The sequence below is a fragment of the Borostomias antarcticus genome, assembly GCF_949987555.1.
Source record: "Borostomias antarcticus genome assembly, chromosome: 8".
NCBI classification, from domain to species: domain Eukaryota; kingdom Metazoa; phylum Chordata; class Actinopteri; order Stomiiformes; family Stomiidae; genus Borostomias; species Borostomias antarcticus.
This window is the reverse complement of record NC_140241.1, coordinates 3,361,763-3,389,262: the sequence shown is the minus strand read 5'-3', so window position 1 is coordinate 3,389,262 and position 27,500 is coordinate 3,361,763. Positions and strand designations below refer to the sequence as shown.

General features: G+C 45.8%; 1 protein-coding gene across 1 annotated transcript in view; it reads right to left on the bottom strand.

Moving 5' to 3' along the window:
* adamts16 (ADAM metallopeptidase with thrombospondin type 1 motif, 16) overlaps window positions 1-27,500 on the bottom strand; it is a gene marked incomplete at both ends in the record, with an annotated part of 79,049 nt that overhangs the window by 20,837 nt on the left and 30,712 nt on the right. The window contains 9 exons of the mRNA XM_084442016.1: window positions 1,395-1,548; window positions 7,273-7,410; window positions 8,030-8,135; window positions 10,687-10,846; window positions 11,696-11,779; window positions 13,056-13,258; window positions 14,709-15,000; window positions 22,920-23,281; window positions 26,841-26,940. Coding sequence (XP_084298142.1) covers window positions 1,395-1,548; window positions 7,273-7,410; window positions 8,030-8,135; window positions 10,687-10,846; window positions 11,696-11,779; window positions 13,056-13,258; window positions 14,709-15,000; window positions 22,920-23,281; window positions 26,841-26,940 — 1,599 coding nt within the window. The remainder of the gene's footprint in view (window positions 1-1,394; window positions 1,549-7,272; window positions 7,411-8,029; window positions 8,136-10,686; window positions 10,847-11,695; window positions 11,780-13,055; window positions 13,259-14,708; window positions 15,001-22,919; window positions 23,282-26,840; window positions 26,941-27,500) is intronic.

Here is a 27,500-nt window from a genome sequence, read left to right as displayed (position 1 = left end):
GTAGAGAGTATAGTGTGAGTAGAGAGTATAGAGAGAGTAGAGAGTATAGTGTGAGTAGAGAGTATAGTGTGTGTGTTCTGGAACGTTCCAGCTGTGCCTCAGCTCAGCCTGCCAGAGGCTTAATGAAAAACAAATTCAAGCGGAAATCAGATCTCTGGGATGAAGCAACGCTTTGGTCTCTGGGAGCAGAACAAGTGGCTGGAGGCCTGGGTGTCTGACACTTGGACATCACCTCTGGTTCTGGTGTTACTAATAACACGGCTTCCTCGGGTGTTGAAAGTCGTTGGCGGGTGTTGATACCTCGTACGGACAGGAAGACAAGACGACTTGGACAGAAGCCCCCGGTAGAAGAATATCTCCAAAACCTCAACAATGTTTGCAACATCCGAAATGCTTTCTCAATTCACAATATCTCATTTTTCAGCCGCACAATATAGGCGTGACGAGATGAGCGCACTACTAATAAAGACTCACACTTGAATATAAAAGCAAGTTTGATTACACAATGAGGGCGACATTTTCAGAGTGCTACAGCAGCTCAAACGTTAGAATACTGTCCCGTATCGACCCGGCTGTTCAACATAATCAAGCCTACATTGCGCTACGCACAGCTGAGACCGTCCGTTCAACATGGGGCTCTGAGGCCGAGGTCTCCGTGTCAGATTAGGGAACCCGTCCACACCGCCCCCCCCCCCCCTCAGCAGGGTCCACACCGCCGCCCCCCCCCCCTCAGCAGGGTCCACACCGCCGCCCCCCCCCTCAGCAGGGTCCACACCGCCGCCCCCCCCCCTCAGCAGCCCCTCGGACGGAAACAATGGGAGCGGAGGTTCCCATTGGCTCGTCTCCAGTATATATTTAGCTGACCCAGTGAGAATCGGTCCCGCTCTGGTGTGCGCTGTGCTTCAAGGCATACAGAGAACAGTCCTGGTGCTCTGCTGCATGAGGGTTTACCAGAGGACTATCTGACCGCGCTCCCCTGGAGGGTTGAAGATGATCTAATACGACCGAAACCTTCCTTTTTTTGGGTCTGTTTTCACATTAAATCACTTTTTATTTATATCCTGAGTGCCTCCTCTGTTTTGTCAGTTTTTCTTCTATGTTTCCTTGATCAGTGCATTCAGGCCCACGCACCTCCTGACTGACATTGGAATCAGCCTAATTTTAAGAGCGCAAACTTTTCCTTCAGTTTGACCACCCTCCCCTCCCTGGATCTGGGATACAGACATCGACCGGCAGGAACGCCCAAAACGATGTGTGTTCACACAGAGCTGTTCACCTCTTTTCTATTTATCTGTTTCTTTCTCTCGTTCCCTTTCAATCCTCTCCCCTCTCTCTCTCTCTCTCTCTGTCACCACCCCGCCCCTCTCCCGTGAGAGGGCAGTGGGTCACTTTACCTTCTTGAAGTCCAGGGTGCAGAGTTTGGCCTTGTCCCCGAACTGCCACTTGCACTGAGTGTCAGCGTCGTACAGCTCCCCCGGCAGCTTCTCAGGGTAGCGGTACTCCTTCACCGCCCACGGCTCGTCTGACAAACAGGTGGCCTGAGCAGAGCTGCAACAGAACAGAATAGAATAGAATAGAGTAGAGTAGAGTAGAGTAGAGTAGAGTAGAGCAGAGTAGAGTAGGGTAGGGTAGGGTAGGGTAGAGTAGAGTAGAATAGAATAGAATAGAATAGAATAGAGTAGAGTAGAGTAGAGTAGAGTAGAGTAGAGTAGAGCAGAGTAGAGTAGAGTAGGGTAGGGTAGAGTAGAGTAGAATAGAATAGAATAGAATAGAATAGAATAGAATAGAATAGAATAGAATAGAATAGAATATAATAGAAAAGAATAGAACAGAATAGAGTAGAATAGAATAGAGTAGAGTAGAGTAGAGTAGAGTAGAGTAGAGTAGAGTATAGTAGAGTAGAATAGAATAGAATAGAATAGAATAGAATAGAATAGAACAGAATAGAATAGAATAGAATAGAATAGAGTAGAGTAGAGTAGAGTAGAGTAGAGTAGAATAGAATAGAATAGAATAGAATAGAATAGAATAGAGTAGAGTAGAATAGAATAGAATAGAACAGAACAGAACAGAGTAGAACAGAACAGAACAGAACAGAACAGAACAGAATAGAACAGAATAGAACAGAACAGAACAGAACAGAATAGAACAGAACAGAATAGAATAGAATAGAATAGAATAGAATAGAATAGAGTAGAATAGAATAGAATAGAATAGAGTAGAGTAGAATAGAATAGAATAGAATAGAGTAGAGTAGAATAGAGTAGAATAGAATAGAATATAGTAGAATAGAGTAGAGTAGAGTATAGTAGAATAGAATAGAATAGAATAGAATAGAATAGAATAGAATAGAATAGAATAGAATAGAATGGAATAGAATAGAGTAGAGTAGAATAGAATAGAATAGAATAGAATATAATATAATATAATATAATATAATAGAATAGAATAGAATAGAGTAGAATAGAATAGAATAGAGTAGAATAGAATAGAATAGAATAGAATAGAATAGAGTAGAATAGAATAGAGTAGAATAGAATAGAATAGAGTAGAGTAGAGTAGAGTAGAGTAGAGTAGAATAGAGTAGAGTAGAGTAGAATAGAATAGAATAGAATAGAATAGAATAGAATAGAATAGAATAGAATAGAATATAATAGAATAGAATAGAGTAGAATAGAATAGAGTAGAGTAGAATATAATATAATAGAATAGAATAGAATAGAGTAGAATAGAATAGAGTAGAGTAGAGTAGAGTAGAGTAGAGTAGAGTAGAGTAGAATAGAATAGAATAGAGTAGAATAGAATAGAATAGAATAGAGTAGAGTAGAGTAGAGTAGAATAGAATAGAGTAGAGTAGAGTAGAGTAGAATAGAATAGAATAGAATAGAATAGAATAGAGTAGAGTAGAGTAGAGTAGAGTAGAGTAGAATAGAATAGAAAAGAGTAGAATAGAATAGAATAGAATAGAATAGAATAGAATAGAACATTAAAATGATTTGCAGGGAAATGGCCTTGAATATACATACATATTGAAATCCAGAACAGATCAACTGTATAGGTAGGTTCACAGCCAAGGTGACAGTGGTGGGTATGACTCATACACGCGAATTCATGCGAACACAGCCCATAATGTCATTGTTTCCCCCCAAGGTGAAAATGCCATAAAGGGTTGCCGCGGTAACATAACAAGTGCCAAACTCGACCCGGACCGTTTTTTATGCCCCGGACAGATTCGCTCACCGCGCGTTAATAAACAACGTTACCATCCCTCAGCAACAGGGCTCCCAGCGTAACCCGATAGCATCGGCAATCACGGGGGATCCGCTTTACAGCTTAAACACTTTGGTCAGAACGTATGGCTGGACACGGCGCCCAGCGGCCGGGACTCTGAGTGGTCCTGATGGCTTTAGCAGAAGCCGGAGTGATCACTGGTCCTTTATGAGCCCGATGTGTCAGCGCAACAATGACTGGACTACATTCACTCACACAGCGCTGCTAGACAGTAAAAACGTCATACTGTATGGTACTTACTGTGAAGTGTATTATCTGATGTAGTTGGTGTGTGTGTGTGAGTGTGTGAGTTTGTGTGTGTGTGAGTGTGTGCGTGTGGGAGTGTGCGTGTGTGTGTGTGTGTGTGCGCGCGTGTGTGTGCGCGTGTGTGCATGTGTGTGCGAGTGCGTGTGCATGTGTGTGTGTGTGTGTGAGAGAGGGGGCAGACATGGGCAGATGTGAGGGATGGAGGGAGGACAGGTTGGGGAGGGGGTAATAATTCTATTATTTTATTTTCTATTCTATTCTCTGTCCTGTGCTGCATTGTGCTCCAGAGATTTATAGATGGCTTCTCTTTTTTTAATATATATTTTTTCAAACATCTCAGTTCTGCTTCCAATCAACCCATAGATCAGCCATTGTGTGAGCATGTTCTCTGAGCCGGGAGGAGGCACAGCATCTGGACACCAGTTGTAGGAATGTCAGTGTCTGCTGAACGCCATCTATACTCTCACTTCTCAACCCGCCAACACTGTCACCTTAACGCCCTCGGCGGCTCTGGAGGTCGAGCGGCTCGTCCGATGACCGGCGGGGCGGCTGGTTTGATTCCCGGCTCCTCCTTTCCCCCATGTCGAACTGTCCTTGGGAATGACCCGGAACCCCGAACCGCCTTGCATGGCAGCTTGCTGCCACTGAGGCGTGAATGTGTGTGTGAATGGGTGAATGAGAGGCCAGCGCAAAGCGCTTTGTCTGTTAAAGCAGAAAGGCGCTATATACAGTACTGTAAGTGCATCAATTTAGCGCCGCTTCAATTCAGCCCATTCAGGAAGTGACCAAAGCGGTCAAAGCCCCGCCCTCTCCTCTCAAGGCTCAACCTAATGCCCGCAGAAGTGTGTAATAAACCACCGAATGTCCAGACAGACAACTTTGGTTTTCTTTGAACTTTATCTAGGAACTCCTGTAGTACATACTCATCAGCACACAGCAGACAGCAGCGTTAACTAGTTCACTGTCGTAAACTCCCGCCTAGAGTTTTAGCTACGTTACGTCAGTATCGTACTGCAGAGTACCGTAATTACTCTAATACTCTGACAAAGTGGGGCAGCGCGGTTCTAACGAAGATCACGCAGAGCATTCGCTGTCAAGACGGCATTCTTCACACAGCACTCTCATCCAGCATTAACCTTTCGACCTTTCATCCAACATTCACCCTCACGCTGAGGCTGAAAAAGGTGCGTCTGCCCACGAGGGTTCCTTCATCACCGCGGAACCACGGAACCGCAGCTACAGTCAGGGGGTGAGGGTGAGGTTCGGGGACGGCGTAGTACCAGGAGAACATACCGCAGACCGATAGAACACTTCGACTCTTGAGCAACTCTTAGAACGAAACGCCACGGCCACCGCACCGACGGCCTCGCTAGGTGAACGCTGTTAGGCTCCACCCACCGGGGACTGCCCCTGAGGGTCACGGAGACGTCTTGGACTAAATAGAGAGAGCCAGCTGAGGAGCGCGGAGGTATGCGGGTATATCGGTCACCCACGCAGCTTTCCTGCCATTCCATAGACGCTCCCGACAGGCCTCGTCACGAGATCATCCCCGGGCACTTCCTGTTCACCAGCCTCCATTTAGGGCGTGACTGGAAACAAATAACACCTACGGGGGAGAGCGCCTTGTAAGGGTTCCTGAACGTTTATACTCATACGGCTACCCCAAAAATGCATGTGTGTGTGTGTGTGTGTTACCATGTGTCGCCCATTACGCGTGTGTTGGAGTGGCTGCATGACAAATAAAGATTATTCTTCTTCTTCTTCTGAACGTTTATATGGAGGAGTGGGGATGGTTTCGACATAATCCTTCTGCTGATATAGTAGTCTCTGGCAGCCATTTTCCTCTTCCAACTAATCTCACGCAGTTTTGTTATTGTGATGATTGTTGTTGGACAAGCAGCACAGCAAGTCATGAAACCCCGTTGTACGGCAGACGCTCAAGTACGTACGAGTAAAGACAAATGGTTTCATTCCAGCTAGGTACGTACAGTACTGAGCCTCACAAAAGATCTCGGGTTTAACTTTGAAAAAACATTCCCATAACTTATGTTATGGACTGCATATAAACGGCTTGACTGCTGGGCGGGAAGTATGACAAGATTCACAACATCTACAAGCTGTATAACAACATTGCAACGGTAGGTAGGATAGCAGAGACAGATCACCGAGCTTCTTGGCGAGGAACCGCTTCTGGGCGTGAACTGAGGAAGATGATGTCTGAGGGTTGAATATAAACCCGATAGTCTTGATGAGGATGAGCTCATGTGTCGTCAATAGCAGCGAGGAAATACGGCGTCCAACCAGGAAGTGGTGGGGCCGCCTCACAGCTCGTGTGACACTGCGGTAAATTTAGTGGGTCTTGACCGTCATATCTGGTTTCATGCACGCACACACGCACACACACACACACAAACACACACACAAACACACACACACACACACACACACACACACACACACACACGCACACACACACACACACACACACACACACACACAAACACCGCAAATGCACAGACAGTAACTGAGAAGAGGAGGCCCCCATGTCTGTTGGCCACCCTGCCAGCTGTGTATATTTAAACCCCCTCCCTCTGAATACAGTACAGAATGAAACCTGCCTTCTTCTAAAGATGAGCCTGGTGTCTGGACTCTGGCTGTGAAGTTGAGGACACCCAAACACATGACTGACCAAGGATGGATTCCCACTCGAACCCGGGGTGGTTAATTTCAGCCGGTGGAGTAAAGCCTGTTTGTCCACGCTCTGCCAAGCAGAGGCCCCAGGCAGAGCACCCGATAGGGGTACCCAGCATGTGATGCAAGTGTAGCTTTTCACCGGGTTCTCCTCTAGAACCGAGAACAGCCTGGTGCGTGTTCTCTCTGCTACGGTAGTACTGTCCAAACTGCGGAAACGAGTCATACAAGGCATCTGGACCCGGTGTTCATCACTCAGGCGTCTACCTAATGACATGTAGCACCTAGCAAACACCCAGGGTGCACTTGGTTCCAAGTTTGCAAATCTGGATTCATTGTACCGTACTATCGAGCCCAACCCAAGGCTAAGGTCGCGGTGTTAAGCCCGCTGTTAATAATGCAACGGATCCAGCTGCTTTTTTGGTGATCTAATGCATGTGTCTGACCATTTCACACTCAAGGGCCTCCCTAACCAGCATACATTTACCGTGACCCCGTATGACCTTTGAGTTGAACAAAGCAAAGGCTGCATGATAAGCTGTTCACATGGATCCTTGTAGAGCAGAACGATAATGTGCACACACCAATCAATCCCTACAACTGAGATTGAAAACATTAGAAGGACACATAGTAACACACAAACCTATTATTGTATGGTGTAAGGAAAGGGATGCATTTCGGGATCATTCAGTGCCAACACAAACATATCGTTTTCTGATCGTGCACAAACTGATCTCTATTGAGCTTTGCCAGACTTTTGAGTTGAGTGAAACAATGTGAGCTTGTGAGATCAGGAGGGTCTATTATTAACCCAGAGATAAGATCAAACTGGGATCCAAATACTACTTGAAATCATTTCAATTACTTATCTGTCGTCGACGGTTCCTGTCTGAGCTGTTGCCAAAAATGGCAAAACCCCACCGGCCTCACACTCCAGCCAGACTCAAACACACACTACGGTAATTGAAAGGATTTAAAATAGCATTCCGACCCTGGTCAAGGGTCAAAAGGTCAAGGTGTGACCTCTTTGAGACGACGGTTTACCTGAGGAACCTGGTGAGGTACTGCCGGCTGCAGGCGGACCAGGAGAAGACCCCGTTGTGGCCGGCCAGGGTGGGCGACATGATGTTCCCCTCGGACTTCTTACACACGTTCCCCTCGCCATCGTGGACCATCCCGAAACTGAGGCGCGAGGACAGGTGAGAAAAGACCGTGTTCGGTTCCTCACGTTGCATATTAAAAACGGGGATCCTTCATGAGCAAATGCATCCTCTTCTATCTAGACTTTGGTCGTACGTTCCAATCAGTTAAGAACAAATCCTGATTTACAATGATGGCCTAGCTGTCTGTTAATACATGTGTTGTTTTCCCAATTGTATAAAGAAAGGCAACACAAAATCTCTCTCCAATGTGATATTTGCTCATGAACGTTGCAAGAAGCATCAACAATAGACCTTATAAAAGGTGTATGATGACTTCATCAGATCGTAGTTGGTGTCAGATCATAAGGTGTATGATGACTTCATCAGATCGTAGTTGTTGTTAGATAATAAGGTGTATGATGACTTCATCAGATCGTAGTTGGTGTCAGATCATAAGGTGTATGATGACTTCATCAGATCGTAGTTGGTGTCAGATCATAAGGTGTATGATGACTTCATCAGACTGTAGTTGGTGTCAGATCATAAGGTGTATGATGACTTCATCAGATCGTAGTTGGTGTTAGATCAGAAGGTGTGTGTGGTGTTAGATCCTAAGGTGTGTGTGGTGTTAGATCCTAAGGTGTGTGTGAGAGTCTTACTTGTGTCCAGACTCGTGTGCGATGGTGAAGGCCAGCCCCAGGCCCGTGTCCTCGTTGATGGTGCAGCTCCTATACTTGCTGCACATCCCGCTGATAGGAGCGAACCCTGCATGGCACACGAGAAGGGGGTTGGCACACGAGAAGGGGGATGACGACATCACAGCCTTCTCCTTGTAGCCGCTACGGAGAACTGCAGTCACTTGTAGAGGCTAACTATTAGCATTTTAAAGAATAAACCATGTATTTGTGAGTGACGACCTCCGTTCCTTCATTGTCATGTGGTCGGACCGCGCATATACAGTTTCTCATTGGTTTGACTTGAGCATGTAATTCTTTCTGTTTGATCCACATATGTCCTCTTTCATTTCAGCATAGATTACTCTAATGTATTGCTTCAGAGTAACACACACATGACAGTATTGCTGATGAATCATGAGTTACTGATTATTATTTATTGCTCGTGCACTTTTGTTGACAGCGTTTGGCTCTCGCTGTCGCCTTGTTTCCTGTATGTTACAGAGACGATGAGAACCACATACTCTGTCATACAATAGGTCCCGTGAACGTGATATCAGACGCAGGAGTGAAATAAATAAGAACAGTTGGGCCTGAATTTTTGAATGAGCTGTGAAACCAATGCTTTTTCCATTTCAAAGTGAATTCTGGTCAACTTCGTTTTTATGCTCCTAGAAGCAGATGCAACAGTTAACAGTTGCATGTTAACTCTGGAATGCATGAACTTAAATCCAAAGAGCCCTTGGTTATTCCTTAAAAACCTGTTAGCATATGAGAGCATGGGAACTCGGAAAGATGCTCGGGAGATGAGTGATAGAGAACCTTCTTAGACCCTCAACGCCCATGTTGATAGACGCAGAATATACAGCCTGGACCTGCAAAGACACACCCGGGACTCCGTTCACTGGTGACTATTTAATCTCATGTTGTTTTACAACTTGTCTCTGAAAATCAAATAATTCCCAGCAAGCTGATCCGCCCCAGGACTTTCCCATGCAGATACACATAGAGTTTATGTGGATAACGGTCACTGACACTTAAAAACTTGTCAGTCTTTCCAACCGGCACCGGTAATACTGTATTCATAGAGGTGTGCGTGCCAACCTACCTACCTACCTACCTACCTACCTACCTACCTACCTACCTACCTACCTACCTACATACCTACCTACCTACCTACCTATGTACCTACCTACCTACCAACCTATCTACCTACCTACCTACCAACCTACCTACCTACCTACCTACCTACCTACCTACCTACCTACCTACCTACCTACCTACCAACCTACCTACCTACCTACCAACCTACCTACCTACCTACCTACCTACCTACCTACCAACCTACCTACCTACCTACCTACCTACCTACCAACCTACCTACCTACCTACCTACCTACCTACGTACCTACCTACCTACCTACCTACCTACCTACCTACCTACCTACCTACCTACCTACCTACCTACCTACCTACCTTCCCACCTACCTACCTACCTACCTACCTACCTACCTACCTACCTACCTACCTACCTACCTACCTACCTACCCACCTACCTACGTACCTCGTACCTACCTACCTACCTACCTACCTACCTACCTACCTACCTACCTACCTACCTACCTACCTACCTACCTACCCACCTACCTACCTACCTATCCACCTACCTACCTACCTACCTACCTACCTACCTACCTACCTACCTACCTATCTACCTACCTACCTACCTACCTACGTACCTACCTACCTACCTACCTACCTACCAACCTACCTACCTACCTACCTACCTACCTACCTACCTACCTACCTACCTACCTACCTACCTAAGCTTTTAATTTCCTGTGCGCTCTTTCCTCCACTACACAGACATAAATAAATATTGTGTGCTGCTGACGGCCCACGATGCTGCCTATGGTGGTGAAGCCTCCATTATCCCCGGCTCTGCCTCACATCAGCGGCCTGGCTCGGAGCCCGGCGGCCATTACTGAGGTGTTAACAGCTAACAGGCTTGCCTACACATTGTTCCTCTTCCTCTGCACCTTTGAACTGGGCTCAAACGCTAAAGAGTGTGGCTAATACAAGTTAGTAGTCAGACAACGCTTTGAAGTCGGAGGAGGGGCAGGTTTGGGTAGGGGTAGGTGCTGGGGGGTTGGGGACGAGGTAGAGTTTGACTGAGCAACACCCGGTCTGGGACAGTTCACAAGGGTTATTTCTCACAGGAACACAGGGCTCTTTCTCCTGGTCGTCAGCTCAAATGGGCTGTTGTTACAGTTCATTAGTGGACACAATGGCACCGAGAGGCAGCGGTTGGGTGGGTTTGCCTGTCCTCTAGACCGGTTTAGTCTTCATAGCGCACTTCCTCCTCACACGTCCAACTGAAGAACGCTTCGAACTTTAAGATAGTAATTCACTACTATACTGAATGAGCACTGAGGGAGAGAGATCTACTGAAAGTATAGAAAAGGAGGCCTAATGTATGCCGGGAGCCAGAGATCTACCCAAAGACGCATACAGAAGATGGCTACCTTTGTTCCTTTGAAGCGTTAGCTGTGGTTGGCTGTGCATGTCCTCAAAAATGTATGTGCCGCAAAATACATAATATACAGAGAGAGAGAGAGAGAGAGAGAGAGAGAGATACCTACCCAGAGTGTCACAAGGTTCGTTCTTCCAGGAGCAGATATCCAACCCGGTAAGGAGGATGGCGTGGTCATGACGACGACCCTCTGTGTCCCCCAGGCCTGCCTGCCATTGGCAGAAGCTGTTCAGGGTGTGGTCAGCGTGGTGGTTGATCACCAGCCCCTCCTTAGGGACACATATAGATAGAGAGATGTGAGGGACGTCATGTGTGTGTCTTAGTGTGTGTGTCTTGTGTGAGTGTGTGTGTGTGCGTGTCTGTGTGTGTGTGTGTGTGCGTGTGTGTGTGGGTGTGTACGGGTGTGTATGAGTGTGTCTCTCTGTAGTCAAAAAAGTGGCCATACTTGCCCTCAAAAAGCCACAAAGTTAGATGAGTTTGAACAGCCAGAGGTAAGTGACCCCTGACCTTGTGGTGAGGCTAATGTTTGCCATGAGGAGTGGGCGAGGGAGTTATGATGTTTAACGTACCCTAATCAACTAGTGCTACTTCAGAGAAGCCCTTAACTAAATGGCCTTACGGACAATTGGGCACAAACACAGGTCACATTGGTTTAAAGTGCCTCTTGACTGAGATGATATAGTGGAAAAGTCGTAGCATTTTTGACATTCCTTTACCCGAGGACTGCTTGGGGAAGATTGAAGTTTTATGAACATTAGACGCAGGTGGATGACAAAGATGGCTCTTTCCTCCAGCTCCTTCCCTCCCTCTCTCTCCCGCCTCTCCCAAGAAATCCCCGCAAAAAACTGGCAAGAATTCAAGGGAGCGTACACCCCATAATTAAACTGTCAACGTAAAGAAAAGAAAAGGAAAAAAAACAACAAAACCAAGCAGTTCTACAGCGGGAGGCCTGAACAATCTGCACCCTGAGGCAAAACTTCGTCCAGGAAATGAAATAAAAAGTTTTATCGGAGAAAATCCCAATGCGTTGATTAAAAATAACAGTTTATTTCAAACAAGAAGGACTGCTGTTTTAGCGGAGCGCTAACAGATGAGTACCCTGAACGGACGACGCGTACCTGGTCCTCGTTCAGGAGGATGAGGCCCACTAGAGCGATGTTGATGTTGCCTCCTATCGTTCCGTCCCTGAACAGCGCAGAGACCTGGATGAGGGAGAGACAACGTCTTTTTCACTTCTGATCTCTAGAATTACCGTAACAAATCAAGAATGCTCTACAGACATATTGAGTTAAAACCTCAGTCTTGACTTTGGAAGGTGTAGTCGGCATTGCACTTGTATATAAATTATATGAATACCACAGACTCAGCTGGAGTGGAATTTCATTGAATTAACCAAACTAATCCTTATAATTCTGACGACCAAAATTCCCCTGCGATTCTATCTGTGAACAATAAAGTTCTCACAGCTGCTTCCAATTGAGCTTTCTACTCAAGATATTGCCTTAACATCAATCAAAGCACTGGCTTTTCCTTTGAAAGGAGAATGCAGATACTTCACAGGGATCCTACAAATACCTCAGGTGTCACTTGAACACAAACGATACTCATGCTCACAATGTTCATTCATGCCTCGTGTTTGGAGAACTGTCTCCCCTGACACATGGATGGAGATGGAGGAGATAATGCAGTTCTGGGGATTATGTTGTGTTGTCTCTGTATCAGTTGATCTGCAGGATTTTTATATCTCCACTCTAATGGGGGTCACTAAAAACCTGGTAACCTTTAGGACCCATGGGAATTGGCGGAGAGCTTGGCTGTTGAGTGTAATTTCATCCTATTTAGATTGCCTTCTCTTTAGTAGGGGTGAACTATTTGACCTGGGTCAAATAGTTGTAGGGAAGACTGTTTTGAAAAGAGCAAAGGGATTATCTTTGGATTTGTCAGTCAGTCATTAAGTAGCAAAGCGCATGACGAGATGTGTTCAGATCAGCTGAGCGAGAGAGCGTGCTGTTGAATGATGTCATGTCCATATCAGTTATGTTTATGTTCTAGCGGCAACAAGACGCCAGGAAGAAATCTGTCCACAGTCATATAAAAGCACTTTCTCTCACGTAGGTTAAAGCAACACTGAATCTGGGCTAAATGTGGATTTGACTGCAGTCTGTTGAATCCAGTAAAATTCAATAAATAGAAGATTGTGTTAAGACTCCAGCATGAAAGATGTGCGTTACTCACTGAGCTAAAAGCAATGTGTCGCAGGACTACTCAACATATAAGACCTGTGACCATCTACAGTATTTTACAAAATATACTCAAAATATATCAGCGATATTCCTTGATTCATTCACTTAACTAGTGCAACAACACCAATGTACCCATCAAACAATAAGTGCCAAATATGAAGAAAATAAAATGCACCTCAAATGTATTTTCTTGAAAATGCTTTTAAGTAAAAATAATATGATGAATGTAACTGACCATGTTGAGCACGGTCAGAACATACATAGTGATGTTCTCGTGGCCGTGGTTGTCCATCATCTTCTTGTCGACCACAACTAAGGTCTCGACGTTGAGTTTCTGGTTAGTGTGTGTCTTGGCCAGGATAGCTCGTTTTCTCCTGGGAATGTATTCATACTCGTCAGGCAGTATGTAGACGTCTTCCTCGGGAGGCTTGGGCATGTCTGAGGACAAACACATGGATGTACGAGGAACGTACATTAATCCTAAAGACAATCCTAACGTGATGGTATAACTGACTTCATAGAAGTTTTATAAAGATTTTATAAACGTTAAATGAGTAGATCCTAGATGATCATTACTGTACATTCACATATATGTAGTTAAAAATGTGATTTAAACAGTTCCGTAATAATAATTCATTCATTCATTCCAAAAAAATAACACCCAGGTGGTGAAGTAAGCGGGTTTATGAGCAAAGTCTACTGCCCTCTGCTGGAGTGCAGCGATATTGGTCGAAATCGAATGCTATGAACAGACACATGGACACAGACAGACAGACGGACGGGCGATTTTCATGCGCAAACCATTGAGGTAAAAGCTTCATGATGTGTTACCACAACATTTCATGTCACCATGACAACATGGCCAAAATAAATATCATGGCCTGCCACCCCTGCCCTTTTTAAAGCTCCATTTATGGTTCCGTCACCTCCGCAGAATAAGCTTTGATTTCTATATTCACTTACACGCAGGATCACACGGATAGCAACACACATTAATGGGGCTAGGCAGAGGCGACAAACCAATGTTGCTTTTGACACTTATCCTTACCTCATCGTCACTCGTGTAAGGTTCAAAAACATTTACCCTCAAGTGTAGCTCGGAGGAGAAAGTTTGTTTGTCTAAGCAGGAAACATGAAGCCTAAGTGGCTTTTTGCTGAAACGTGGCACAGGTGTCGCTGTGATGTCAGCTCCTGGTATGTAAACATTCCAGTATTTTCTCTGGGACAGCTGTGACCCCGCGGGTCCTTTCCCAGCCTCACCCTGCGAGGCCAACGCCTAACGAGGTTAGCCTGGCCAGCTACACGACCGCGCTGCGAGTCTCTAACATGGTCAACTTGATAACCTTGTTCTGTATAACATGCGTGGTCACATGCTACATTCGAACCCGTGTCATATTGCTCTAACATATTAGCCTTTGAGGGGGAAAAAACTAAACAAAATGGAGGGGCCTTTGGTGTCGCTCAGGAATCTAACATTGTTACAGTAAATTAGTGGTAAATTCAATAAGATAGAGCAAGTACAGAACAAGTGCTTATTTAATTAGCTGCGTCACCATTCCCTTTCTTTCTGTGTGTTAACTACACTCACATGTTCCACAATGGAATTTGGTAGATGTGCATTTTTATCCTAGTCAGAAAGGTTTTAATGGATGTATTGTTGCCCAATGGCCCAATGGAGCTTTATATGTATTTTAATATCACCAATCAACCAATCAACCAATCAACCAATCAACCAATCAACCAATCAATAAATCATGGTAGATGGAGTGAAATGCATAGTGTGACACTTTAACCAGTCGGCTTTTCTTAAGAGAAACCAGGAGGATATCTAGATGGACTAGAGAGACCACCCTGTCTGTACAAGGAGAGTAGGGATGCCCTTACATACATTTCCTCCGCCTGCCACAGAAGTGCTGCCTCTGCCTCGTCCCCTGGTTGTAGTCACCGTGGTGACCATCGCCGTGTTGAACGTGGCGCGGGTGCGGCCAGCGGTCCGTGACGGCGTTGTCCGCCCGGTGCGGGGGGGGTCTCTGCGCGTTCCCGGGGTGTGCGTCTGCGGACCTCCTGTAGAGGATGTGAGGCTGGTGTTTGGGGGGGCCGGTGAAGTTCTCTCTCAGCGCCAGGCCGGGGGGGAGGGGCTCCAGGATGTAGTCCGCCCCCTGCGTCCGGATCAGACCTGACTAGAGGGAAAAAGACACGCTTATCCACGATGCCATACTTGTGTGGAGTCTGCTACAGGCTTGAGCTATTCATCATCTTCATAAAGAGATGAAGAAAGAGATTATACAAAACAACGCAGTAAAATAATTTACCTTTGGTGATTTTAAGCAATGAGCTACATAAAAATATCATATATGTCACTCCATTTTCCATGACAATTGCATCCACATCTGCAGTGTTGATATTCTATATCAGTACTGCACATTCATTTTCCAAGAATGAAATTGTCCCTAAGGAAATAGAACAAAATGAAATAAATTTGTCCTTTGCCAGTTTATTTATTTTTTGCTAGTCTGGGTTGCGAAGTGGTTACCATGGCGCATTGTGGATAAATATGTCATAATGAGGTGTGGAGTGACCCCTCACTCCGGCCAGGTCACCACAAGACCATCTCTAACTTCTCATTTTGCCTCGTGATCCATCACTGTCACCAATTAGTCCGGATATGGCTTTTAAGTCGTCCCTCCCCGATCCCTGCTTGACCTGAGGGCCTGAGTCACTGTTGTTCTAACATCTGCTCCTCTGTCCAGGGTCAACTAATAACATCCAGCCTCAGAGATACAGATCAGGGTGTGACTCAGACACAGGTTCACTTCATTGCCAACACATTGAAAATATGTGAAAGACTTGAGACTTAGACTTATTTCTTTTTAGCACCTATTGTAGTTGAGATTGCTATTCTTGTACTTTGCCTTCAGCTCTAGATTATGCTCTTAGTCACTTGTTTTAGAAAGAACATGCACTTGTGAGTTCTGGCAAGTAGTAGTACATTGGCTTTTCCTACGTTAAATGCAATTATTGTTAGTCGCTTTGGATAAAAGTGTCTGCTTAATTACTCTAATGTAATGTAAAGTGCACTGCAAATAGTACAAATCTCAATACAACAGCCTATTTAAGAAAGGTCTCAGTCCGTTCTATGCTCTCTACTACAGCCTCTGCGAGTGTGTGTGCGTTGGCTGCCATCAGGCTACACATGGCAGGAAACATGACCACGCTTGGCGATGGTAGTGCTCCATATATCCAAATGAGTCAAGTCCTTTCTGCTCTGTGATTGATTTGTGAGGTCTTCTCTCAAAACCACAGCACAGAGCCACAACACTGAGTTTGAGTGGCAATGTGGTCGCCTAGCTGGCGTGGTGTGTGTGTGTGTGTGCGCGTGTCTGTTTGCGTGTGTGTGTGTGTGTGTGTGTGTGAGTGAGTGAGTGAGACAGACCGAAAGAGACATAGAGAGAGAATGAGTACAGTATGTGTACATGTGTGTGTGTCCATGTATGTATGTACTGTATGTATTTGCATGTATGCATACATGCGTGTGTGTGTGTGTGTATGCGCGTGTGCGCGCGTGTGTGTCTGTGTGCGTGTGTCTAATTATGCATGTATGTTCCTTGTTACAGCTCGGGCCTGCAGATCGAGCCCCAGATAGAGTGTTTGAAGTGTCTCTCACAAGATGTCTGTCCTGCTCTTTCTCCACTTCTCATCACCACTGATGAGAGCTCTTCTTTGGCCGGCCAATCAGCCTAGGGAACCGTGCCATGGACTATTTTCAGTATAACTACATGGCTCTGGACCGTAAACGGGCTGTAGAAGATGGCCAGGCAGGGGAGTCATGGGTAAAGTACAGTAGTTGTTTACAGTTGGTCCAGAATCAGCGGATGAGAACTTCCTGTTTTAAAAACAGGACAGCTCAATCAACAAACTCAAATACACTAAAATTGCTTCTCTATTTTTGGACTGATATCATTTTATGGTTTGGAAAAAAGCCTTAAAGTTCATGAAGACATCAGGGCTATCAATATAACGTCAAAGAGAGACCTCTCGTTTTAACACGCTGAGAAAATGGCTTCTTAACATCTTTATACTGTGTTATTCATAGTGTTCCTGTGAATTAATTAGACAACTAATGATACTGGATACAAGCAGAGCATTTTGTACGCAGTCAGGCTAGATGCGCAATATTGCCGGTGCAAAGCGCAGACAGTGTTTATTTCTGCAACTGTATGTCCGCTGGTCCAAGAAGAGTTGTCTTGCTCAGCCATCCAACACATTGAAATGCTAGCAACTGAAATGCTAGCAAATGCTAGCTACTGTAAATAGTACATTTGTAAATTTGTAATTTGTAATTGAGTATGCTAGCATCTGTAGCATAATCTTGGAACCGCCAGCAGCATTTCACTGACTGTACACAGTACATTGCATGTGACGAATAAAAGAATCATGAAATCTTGAGATAAAGTTTGTATGGATGAATGAGCATCTGATTTGAGAAATAAAAAGGCCTATTTTTGACTCGGAGACGTGTCAGAGAGCACAACAGCACCACAGTGGGCTGCTCTACAGCCTTTGGCAACGGCACAAACATGAACGCCTAGTACCCCGAAACAGCTGCCAGGATCACCATGGTTACGATCATTTGTGACAGCCTGTGCGTGTCCTGCCGTTCTCGTGGCGGTTGCTTACATATTGGGCAATCACCAACGATGTCATAATCTTAGTCTGGGACTCGGCGAGGTCGCTGACCTCAACTAATGTTGCTGTCAACTCCAACATGTCGCATGTTGAGGATTCGCTGAGGGGGAGGATGTGTGGTTTGAACCAAGCGACCCTCTGAAGAAAAGCTTTTTTTGACGTGCACACTGGCGTGACACTTGGGGGGGATTTGAACTCCAGCGCACCCAAATGAGCCCAGGACATGTGACCGAGATCATTTCCCAAGGCTGAGATTGATTTTTATAAGTTACTATTACGATATCCCGTTCATCAAGTTCGGTGTTGAGAAATTGCACATTTTAAATTGGACTACATTCTGAAGACGAGGCTGTCTATTTGTCGAGCGTTCTGAATGCGCAGCACGATGCTGGAAAGGACTTTTTCCTCAAGGGCACATTAAAACCCTCCGAGAAATCCTCAAGAGTCACGCAGCGCTGCGCGGCACCAGTCAACACTGGCATGTCCTGGGCTTGCAACACCGTCAGATGGATACCACATGTCACCCTAGACAGAAGATCCAGTTTCCTCACTTCGGCTTGGCTGTCACTTCCCTCCAGTGTTGCACCGCCCGCCCCCCCCCCCCCCTTCCCCCCCATCAAGATAAACATAGCAGTTTAATAGGAATATTCATGTGTAACTGAAGAGGTGATACGACCGAGCTCGCTTGATGATAAGCCCTGCCTATGACCCCGAGGTCACGTACTGGCTCCTGGTATAGGGTATCGCCTAGGCTATAGCGTTGGGTGTTAACCAAGCCCTGCACGTTCAGCACCCGACCTGGATGCACGAGAAAAACACGATGTGATACTTCGGCAAAAACACGAACGCGCCGTCTGCACAACAACGCCGTTCAAAAGCCAGACCGACTAGCTAGGCTCCTAAGTTACCCAACTGAGAAGAGTACACGTGATTGAAATGCACACGACGGTTGCCTTTGCACTGCGATTATTAGCCCGTGTTCGTCCTACGCGCGTGCAAGGCACTAAATTAAGAGATTAGGTCACACTACCGTTCTCTTAAATAGCTAATGTCATCAGATTACACGCTGGGTCCTAGGAGGTGCAAATAGCAGTCCTAAAAAGCCAGTAGGGCGAAACACTACCTGGGAGGGGGTGAACAGCTGGACACGCTAGGGTTGGGCAGATCCAGACACGTACAGTAGGAGGAGAGAGAAAAGACATGGAAGACACTAAACTAACAAACCACCCTGAAAGCTGGGAGTACAGAGAAGGTTAATCTGACTGACTGACTGACAGGCTGACTGACTGACTGACTGACTGACTGACTGACTGACTGACTGACTGACCGACCGACCAACCGACCGACCGACTGACTAACTGACAGGCTGACTGACTGACTGACTGACAGACAGGCTGACTTGACTGACTGACTGACTGACAGGCTGACGGACTGACTAACTGACCAACTGACCGACCGACTGACTGAATGACAGGGTGACTGGCTGACTGACTGACTGACTGACTGACTGACTGACTGGCTGACCGACTGACTGACTGACTGACTGACTGGCTGGCTGACTGACTGACTGACTGACTGGCTGGCTGACTGACTGACTGACTGACTGACTGACTGACAGGCTGACTGACTGACTGACTGACTGACTGGCTGACTGACTGACTGACTGACTGACAGGCTGACTGACTTACTGCACACAGGGGTTCTTATTACCTCCACCCCAGCGACAGCGCAGGGCCAGAGGTTATGTTTTCGGTGATGTGTGTGCATGTGTGTGTGTGCGTTTCTTAGCAGGATTACACAAAAACTACTGGACCGATTTTCACGAAACTTGGTGGAAGGGTGTAGCATGGTCCAACTCAGAAACCATCAAGTTTTGGAGCAGATCCGAATCACAGGTTGGGTCCACGGGCCGCCCAAACACAGCTGGACTGCCCATTCACTTCCACGCATTTTTTGGACTATGAATACGCAAAAACTACCAAACCGATTTTTATGAAACTTGGTGGAGGGGTGCATCATGGGACTTAGAACCCATTACATTTTAGAACAGATCCGAATCATGGGCCTGATCCAAGAATGAAAACAAAACTTAGAACAAAGCCAGTTCCCTGTATGGGGGCGCTAGAGACTCGGGGTTTGGACTGGGGTGTGCAGGGCGAGAGCCCGGAGTGCACCGCACTGCCCCCTGCTGGCTGTGACCCAAGGGGGGCGCCACAGAGCCAAATACAGCCACCCATTCACCTCCAGTCATTTTTACCTCCTCCCCAGTGAATCACAAGCCCCCTGAACACGGCCCGGACGGCCATTCAACTCCATTCACGTTTTGGACTGGGATAACACAAAAACTACATGAAACTCAGTGGAGGGGTGTAGCATGGGCCGATTTAAAACCCATTCAATTATGGCGTGCACAGGGCCATGAAATGCATTCAGGGGCAGAGGTCTGTGCTCTCTCTGTGCACCTTTCCTTTAGTTCTGCTTTATTCTTTGAGGCCATATGTACAGTCATCATAATAAAATAAAATGGTTGACAATCAGACCCGTTCCTTATCTGTGTTAATGTCCTGGTTACAGAGGGAAACAATAACACTGCTGATCTCTCTGCTGGGGAAAGCTCTTACGATCAGAAGGTAGAGAACAGGAAGCCGCGGGGACCACACTGCGCGCTCATCAAAGCCTCGCTCCGTCCACGGAGCATGTCGTGTCACATATCCCTGGAAATCCCAGGAAAAGGGATCGCCAGATTCTACTGCTAACCCTGGAGCGAAGAGCGCACTACTTTTACAAGAGGAAAAAAAAGAGATAACTAACAAGTGATTTGTGGTTCGGGTGAAGACATTTATCGTGTTCCTTGATTCAAATGAAAGGTGTGTGTTAGAGCTCTGTGTAAAACGAGACGTGGGGATGACCCCGCACCCACTACAGAGAGAGCCAAAAAAACATACCATATAATCTGACCCAATTATCACAAGATTATCTCAAACCAGAACAAGACCGTTAAACTACAAACGTGCATGTATGAATCTCCTAAGACAAGCCTCGGGCTTCAGATATCAGGACACATTCTCAATCTCAACAGACATTGCTGGCAGGACTGCCCTAATCCAAGGTGACTTTGTCCACTCTAGAAGGCTCTGCTGGCAGATGTTAGAGGCACATTTTCCCCTTCCTCCTTTTAAGTTCATGGGTTACAATGCTTCATTCACAAGTAGTTCATTGTTACCATAGGTGCTGGGTGGCTGACATACAACACAGCCCCGTACCGTGGCCAAGCTCCAACAACCAAATATGCCCTGACACTCCTCTCAACCCAAACCTGGCAACCTCTCTAACACCATAATAAAAGAGATTACAGTACAAGTTGAATGTCTGTCCCACAAAGGGGATTTGCTTTACGAATTTAACCCATGTTTGTGTCACCATGTCTACACTGTTTCAAGCCCCTGGCAGATGAACACTGGAGTCACTCTTTATTCCACAGACCTCCACTCGTAACGTTTTAAAGCGAACTCCCCACTGCCATCAAAGCCACGTTAACCACACTCAGTCTGCATTGCCAGCAGCCGCAGTATTCAAAGAGAATGTATCTACAATACATACGCTTTACAACATGGCACTCCTCTTTATACTATGTTTAAGCCCCTCAGAAGTCACAATGTGAACAAAGACCTTCTCTATGCCTTCCATCCTTACAACCTTAAACCGGGACAAATTAATTGTCTGCCTTCAAGAAAACCAGGCGGCCAAATGCTATTTGATTACGTCAATTGCGTTCAGACATGACAATCAGCCTGAAACATCATTGAACAAATAAGACTTAGTGGTTTTAGGATCAATTTGATGAATCCTCATGAGATAGTAACTCATAATAACAACACTTCAGTTTCCAGAAGAGGAGAAATAGAGCTTACGAATGTAGCAAGATGATGCGACATAATTGGACACTGGTCTTTTCACAGAGCTGCCTCACACAAAGTACTTAATTGGGTCAATATTTAGCTGCCCCTTGTCAAATAAGACCCAGGCCAAAGACGCAAGTGCATCTCCCAGGCAAAGCTGAAATATAGACTTACACTTCTCTAGGCCGATATCGAGACATTCTATGTAAACTTCAACATGTTTCAACATGACAAGTGTATTGAATTTCAAGTTGGAAGAAAATATCTAAGGGAAAATGCATGTTCTGCCCTTGGATTTGGGCAAAATCCCAAAAGATTCCCAAGCCAAAGTTCCCATAGAAATATATGGGACACTTTCCCAGCCTTTGTGAGCCTACTAGGATGTGATCTGACCCAGACTACAACAGACAGAATCCCATGAGATCTGGCATTCTAACTGCACTGGACATTCTTAGACACACATCCAAGATAGCGGAAATGTAAACAAGAAAACAAATGGAAAATCTTTATCTGTCCACTGTTACATACCGAGACGCTACCCAGCCCAAACAGTGAATCATACAGATCCATACAGGAAAACCACTACTCTACCTACAGACATACTGTATAGACAGACAGACAGACAGACAGACAGACAGACAGACAGACAGACAGACAGGTGTAGGCAGACAGGCACACAGACAAGTACAGTAGGAAAACCGTCAGACAAATTCCATGTTCCAGTCAAGGCCTCTCAAGAGAAGCTTTAACCTCTTGACTGTTGGAGTGTCTGGGGGAGGAGCTGACACACTCAGACCTAAGTGTGCTTCATGTCATGCTTGAAAACCATTTTCCCAAGAGCACTCTGGTCTGTCAGTCTAGATGTACATACCATACTAAAGACTTTCCCCCATTCAGCCAACAAAGACAATGCAGTTCCATTCCAAAAAAGGTTTGTCGAGCATTGGTAAATGTAAATTGTGCAATTCACTGCTCACACCAAACGATTACCTTTTCTAAGGTAAGGTAAATTCTGCACTAGCACTGCTACCAGATTGGCGAACTGCCAACAATGCAACCTTCCTTCCAACTAGGGCTGGGTTTAAAAAATCGATTCATCGATTCTGAATCGATTCTGAATCAAATGATTCAGAATCGATTCATGAATCCCCAAATCAATCTTTTATTTAATGAATGAATAAATGAAGGAATGAATAGTTCATTAATTCATTCAATGATTCATTCATTCATTTTTGGAAATCAGTACCGATACCCAGCCGTAGTATTGATGTGTTGCATAACTTGGCAGTCATGTAATAAAGGTTACAGCTAAAAAGAAAAAAGTTTTTTAGTAACACTAACCGAATCGATATTGAATCGAATCGAATTGAATCGTGATAATCGATTCTGAACCTTGTGAATCGGAATCGAATCGATTCTTGAAATTCGAATACCCAGCCCTACTCCCAACCCACTCTGCTCTGCCTCTTTATTGACCTATGAACCAGCCGCTGCAGGCGCACTCGTCTACTCACCATCCCCGCGCAGGTGGAGAGCGCCACTGAGGAGTTCGCCTCCGAGCTCAGCGACCCCTGGTAAAAGCACAGGTCGTCCGGCCGGTACGCCCGCAGGCTCTCGGTGCCGTTCTTCCCCAGGACCTGGACGGCGAAGCCAGGTGCGAGGAGGCTCCGCCAGGCATCCCGGAGCTCCAGGTGGAAGTCCACTCCGAGACCTCGGAGCCTGAAGTGGACCACCTCGCTAGGGGGGCTGCCGCCGCCGGCCGCCGTTGGGGGGTCTGTGGTTAAGGAGCGCCTCCTGCGCCGGTGGTGGTGGGCGACCTCGTGGGAGACGTACCGGCCCAGGTGGTCCACCTCGTAGGGAGCCACGATCTCATACTCTTGTAAGGGAGATTAACCAGAGGACAGCAGGTGAAGAAGGAGGATTCAGACCAATGCACCCAAGCACATTATGATAATATGTCAAGATATGACACGATACACTGTAGTCGAGGGTTGGCGGAGGTATAGTATATATGGTGTACACCCATTTCTTCGCTGATGGTAACCACTGAAGTATGCTAGTTAACGTATACTACAGACGTTTATAAACAACACATCATGAGTCAGCGCTTATGCCATTGCACCCCAGACACATCCTGGTCTACAGCTAACAATGGATCCTACAGTACCAGAAGGAGACAACCTCAGGCGGCCTAATCATTTCCAAAGGAGGCAGAAGAGGGCAAGCCAAAAAGACAAGTCATGATTCCATACTGTTGGACATAACCAGCTGTGCTGTGTGGAAAGAATGATCAAACGGGGTAGATAGACTATTATGTTTTAGCCGGGGAGAGTATGAACAGGAAACACATTTGTATAGCAGGGGGAGTGAATCATGTCTGACCTGGACTTAACAACAGTTCAAGCTGGTTTACTGCAGGTCATAAAGGGAGAGGGGTGGGGGGTCAAGGGGTCAAGATGTGAGGCCTATTAAATGTCCGGTGGTGCATTAGGCAAGTTCTGCTTCCCTTCCTTTCAGTCAAGCATACACTTGTCAAAAACACTGTGTGGCACCTCTCGTCTCTCCAATTCCTAGCAGGGGAATATCCCTGATGGATGTAGTACGTGAAATCCTGTCTAAAACAGTTTGAAAGCCTTCATAAAATACTCGTTGGCTTTCGTCTACCCAGAGAGCAAGAAAAGCTAGGTTTGCACTGGGATAATGGGTTTAGTGGTGCCTGATAGCAGCTTGTATTTGATGGGATATTTCAGATAATATTTATCCCACGATACCCCTACCAATGACCTAACACTGGGGTATCCCACAATATACTACCCCTACCACTGATCCAACACTAGAGTATCCCACGATACTATCCTGACCACTGACCCAACACGCTCAGAGAACAGTATTGTGTATTGCTGCTATTACAGTATGGGAACCTGGTGAGAGATACAGGACACACACCTTTTCACTACACAGTAGATTCTATATCCATCTCTGGTCACACACAGTGGGCTAATGAGCTTCTACTCTTTAATGACAGAACTGGACCGGTGACCACACTTACTTAATTATATCCACAACTGGCCAATGTGAGGTTGACAGTGTCGCCTGTAAAGTTGTTTGGATCAGCAGTTCTCAATGGCTGCTGTCCAGTAAAAAGTAGTTCTGCGTGATGGGATACGCTCCTGTGTAGTGCTACGGTCTAATTGCATGCTCCTCACTTTCTTCACTGAACAAACGTGAGATGAGTTGGTACACAGCTTAGCTAGCTATAGCCTACCTTCACTGAACAAACGAGATGAGTTGGTACACAGCTTAGCTAGCTATAGCCTACCTTCACTGAACAAACTTGAGATGAGTTAGTATCTTATCCACACTGCTATCTTATTTCTCTATGAACCATCAGGTAGGGGATTTATTTGGCAGCCTTAATCAGTTCTTCATTCAGCCGTTCAAACTTCCAGAACATTCACTGTGGAATTTCAGAATAAAGGCCTTTCAAATATATGATGCACAATTGGAGTTACTATTAAAATAAAATTGTCTGTTTCCAATCACTAATTCCACACATTGGAGCGGACCCCAGGTCTCGGGTTCTGGGGATGGAAATATCATGAAAGGCTTTTTCAGGGGCCATAACTCTTAAAGCTAAATCTTATCTACAGTCATATCAATAGTTCAACAATTGAAACTGAGTTGTTAAGACTTTATTCAGTTCTGTATGGGTGCATTTCGGTTTGAAGCATGAAAGGAAATGTGTTCGTTTCAGTTTGTGATGTACGACAGAGGTGTTTATTTGAATTGATTGTGAATTTTAAGAGGCAGACAGACAGACAGACAGATAGATAGACAGACAGACAGACAGACAGACAGACAGACAGACAGACAGACAGACAGACAGACAGACAGGTAGGTAGGTAGGTAGGTAGGTAGGTAGGTAGGTAGGTAGGTAGGTAGATAGACAGACAGACAGACAGACAGACAGGTAAGTAGGTAGGTAGGTAGGTAGACAGACAGACAGACAGACAGACAGGTAAGTAGGTAGGTAGACAGACAGACAGACAGACAGACAGACAGACAGACAGACAGACAGACAGACAGACAGACAGATAGATAGATAGATAGATAGATAGATAGATAGATAGATAGATAGATAGATAGATAGATAGATAGATAGATAGATCGATCGATAGAAGCAACTGAAATAATTAGCACTAGCATGGATTTGGAAACATTAAGATGAATTATAAATGTTTAAAACGGTTTCCGTTTCAATAAGCTCCAGATTTTGTGGTGGCATTCTGAATTAGATAGTGATGAAGCCAGAGACACAGTCAGAAATAACAATGTTCAGAGAGCTGAGGCTTAGTGAACAAGCACCTATTTCTGTTACACTGTGACCTGCTTTGGCAAACCCCAAATATGTACTGTATCTTTAGAATGAGCCCAGACTTGCATAGGGATAGCGCGCAGGGAACCTGATAAACATAATGCTATTAGTATCATATGAAGGATGACAGATGGAATTTGAACCTTTTCATCCGGCGTGTTACTGAACATAAAAAGACTGCATTCGTTTGATAAACGCAAGTCTCACATGTGAGCATGGTGACCAAACCACCATTCCTACACTAGGAAAACACTTTCCTGAGACTGATCACCGCACGCACGCACACGCACACACACACGCACGCACACATGCACGCACACATGCACGCACGCACGCACACACACACACACACACACACACACACACACACACACACACACACATACACACAGACACACACACACACACACACACACACACACACACATACACACACACACACACACACACACACACACTCTCTCTCTCTCTCACACACACACACACACACACACACACACACACACACACACACACACACACACACTCTCTCTCTCTCACACACACACACACGCACACAACTCAAACACAAAGTGGGCACTGGCTAATTGACAAACCAGCTGCAGTGAAGCCAAGTCTGATGGGGTACACAGACTGTCTGATGAGGACAAAGACCAATACAAGCTCTGTAAACAATCGCAAGGCATTAGTTGATGGGAAGAAACACCTGCAGGGTTGACTCGTTTTGAGTGACTTCAGAGTCCTGTGGCTGGCTGCTTTAACGATTTTACTTCCAGGGGCACTGAGTCCGATACTATTCTATTTCATCACTATGAACCGGGCAGTCGGTACCGGGGAACCTACAGTAGCGAAGGCACTGTTACCCACCGAGGCGGTATTACACCCTCTAGCGCAGAAAAGCAGAACACCCAATTAACCAACATGACATTACTTTTCAGCATTATTGGGGTCAACGGTGTGGATTTAAATTGCGCATGCAATGGTTTGATTAAAAAAACAGGAATGCAATGTAGCCTACAGGATGGTCAGCCATGCAAAAATGACAGGGATTTTTTTTTACCTGTATTCTGAGGCAATTTGAGGGATCTCAGTAAAGTGGATGCATCACTTGGGCTCCCATTGTCATTCTGTGCAGATTCACTAAAATTCAGCTGGGTGGTCTATAAAACACAGACGTGCAATTATACATTTAGTCAGTCAATTATCCAACATAGGACTTCTTTCAACCAAGCGCATCGATACTTACCTCAACTACCAACAGCAGAAAAAAGAGATGATAAACGATAAATGATGTCCAACATCTCCACTTTCTGTAAAGCCACGGGGAAGCCATGTCTCCGACAGATTTGTCCAATATTTAGTCCACAGCAGTCGCGATGGTCCAGTAACGTTGACACAGTAAATCAAGGAAACTCCTGTAAATGCAAACTTGGCAGGAATGAATGAAACATCGGGAGGGGGAGGGAGGGGGTTTCAGGTAGCCTAGTCTCTCTCTCTCAAACACTTGAACGGTCTCTCCAGCCTGGCACCTCTGAAGCGGGCAGCCCTGCTACATCGCAATCCTGTCATCTCAGGATGTTACGGAGGTGAGTGGATAGAATCCTATTCTTTCAGGAGACATTTCAGTTCAACCCCTATCCAGACCCCCCCCCTATCCAGACCCCCCCCCTATCCAGACCCCCCCCCACCACCACCCCCCTGCTGCTCGTCCCCCCCCCAC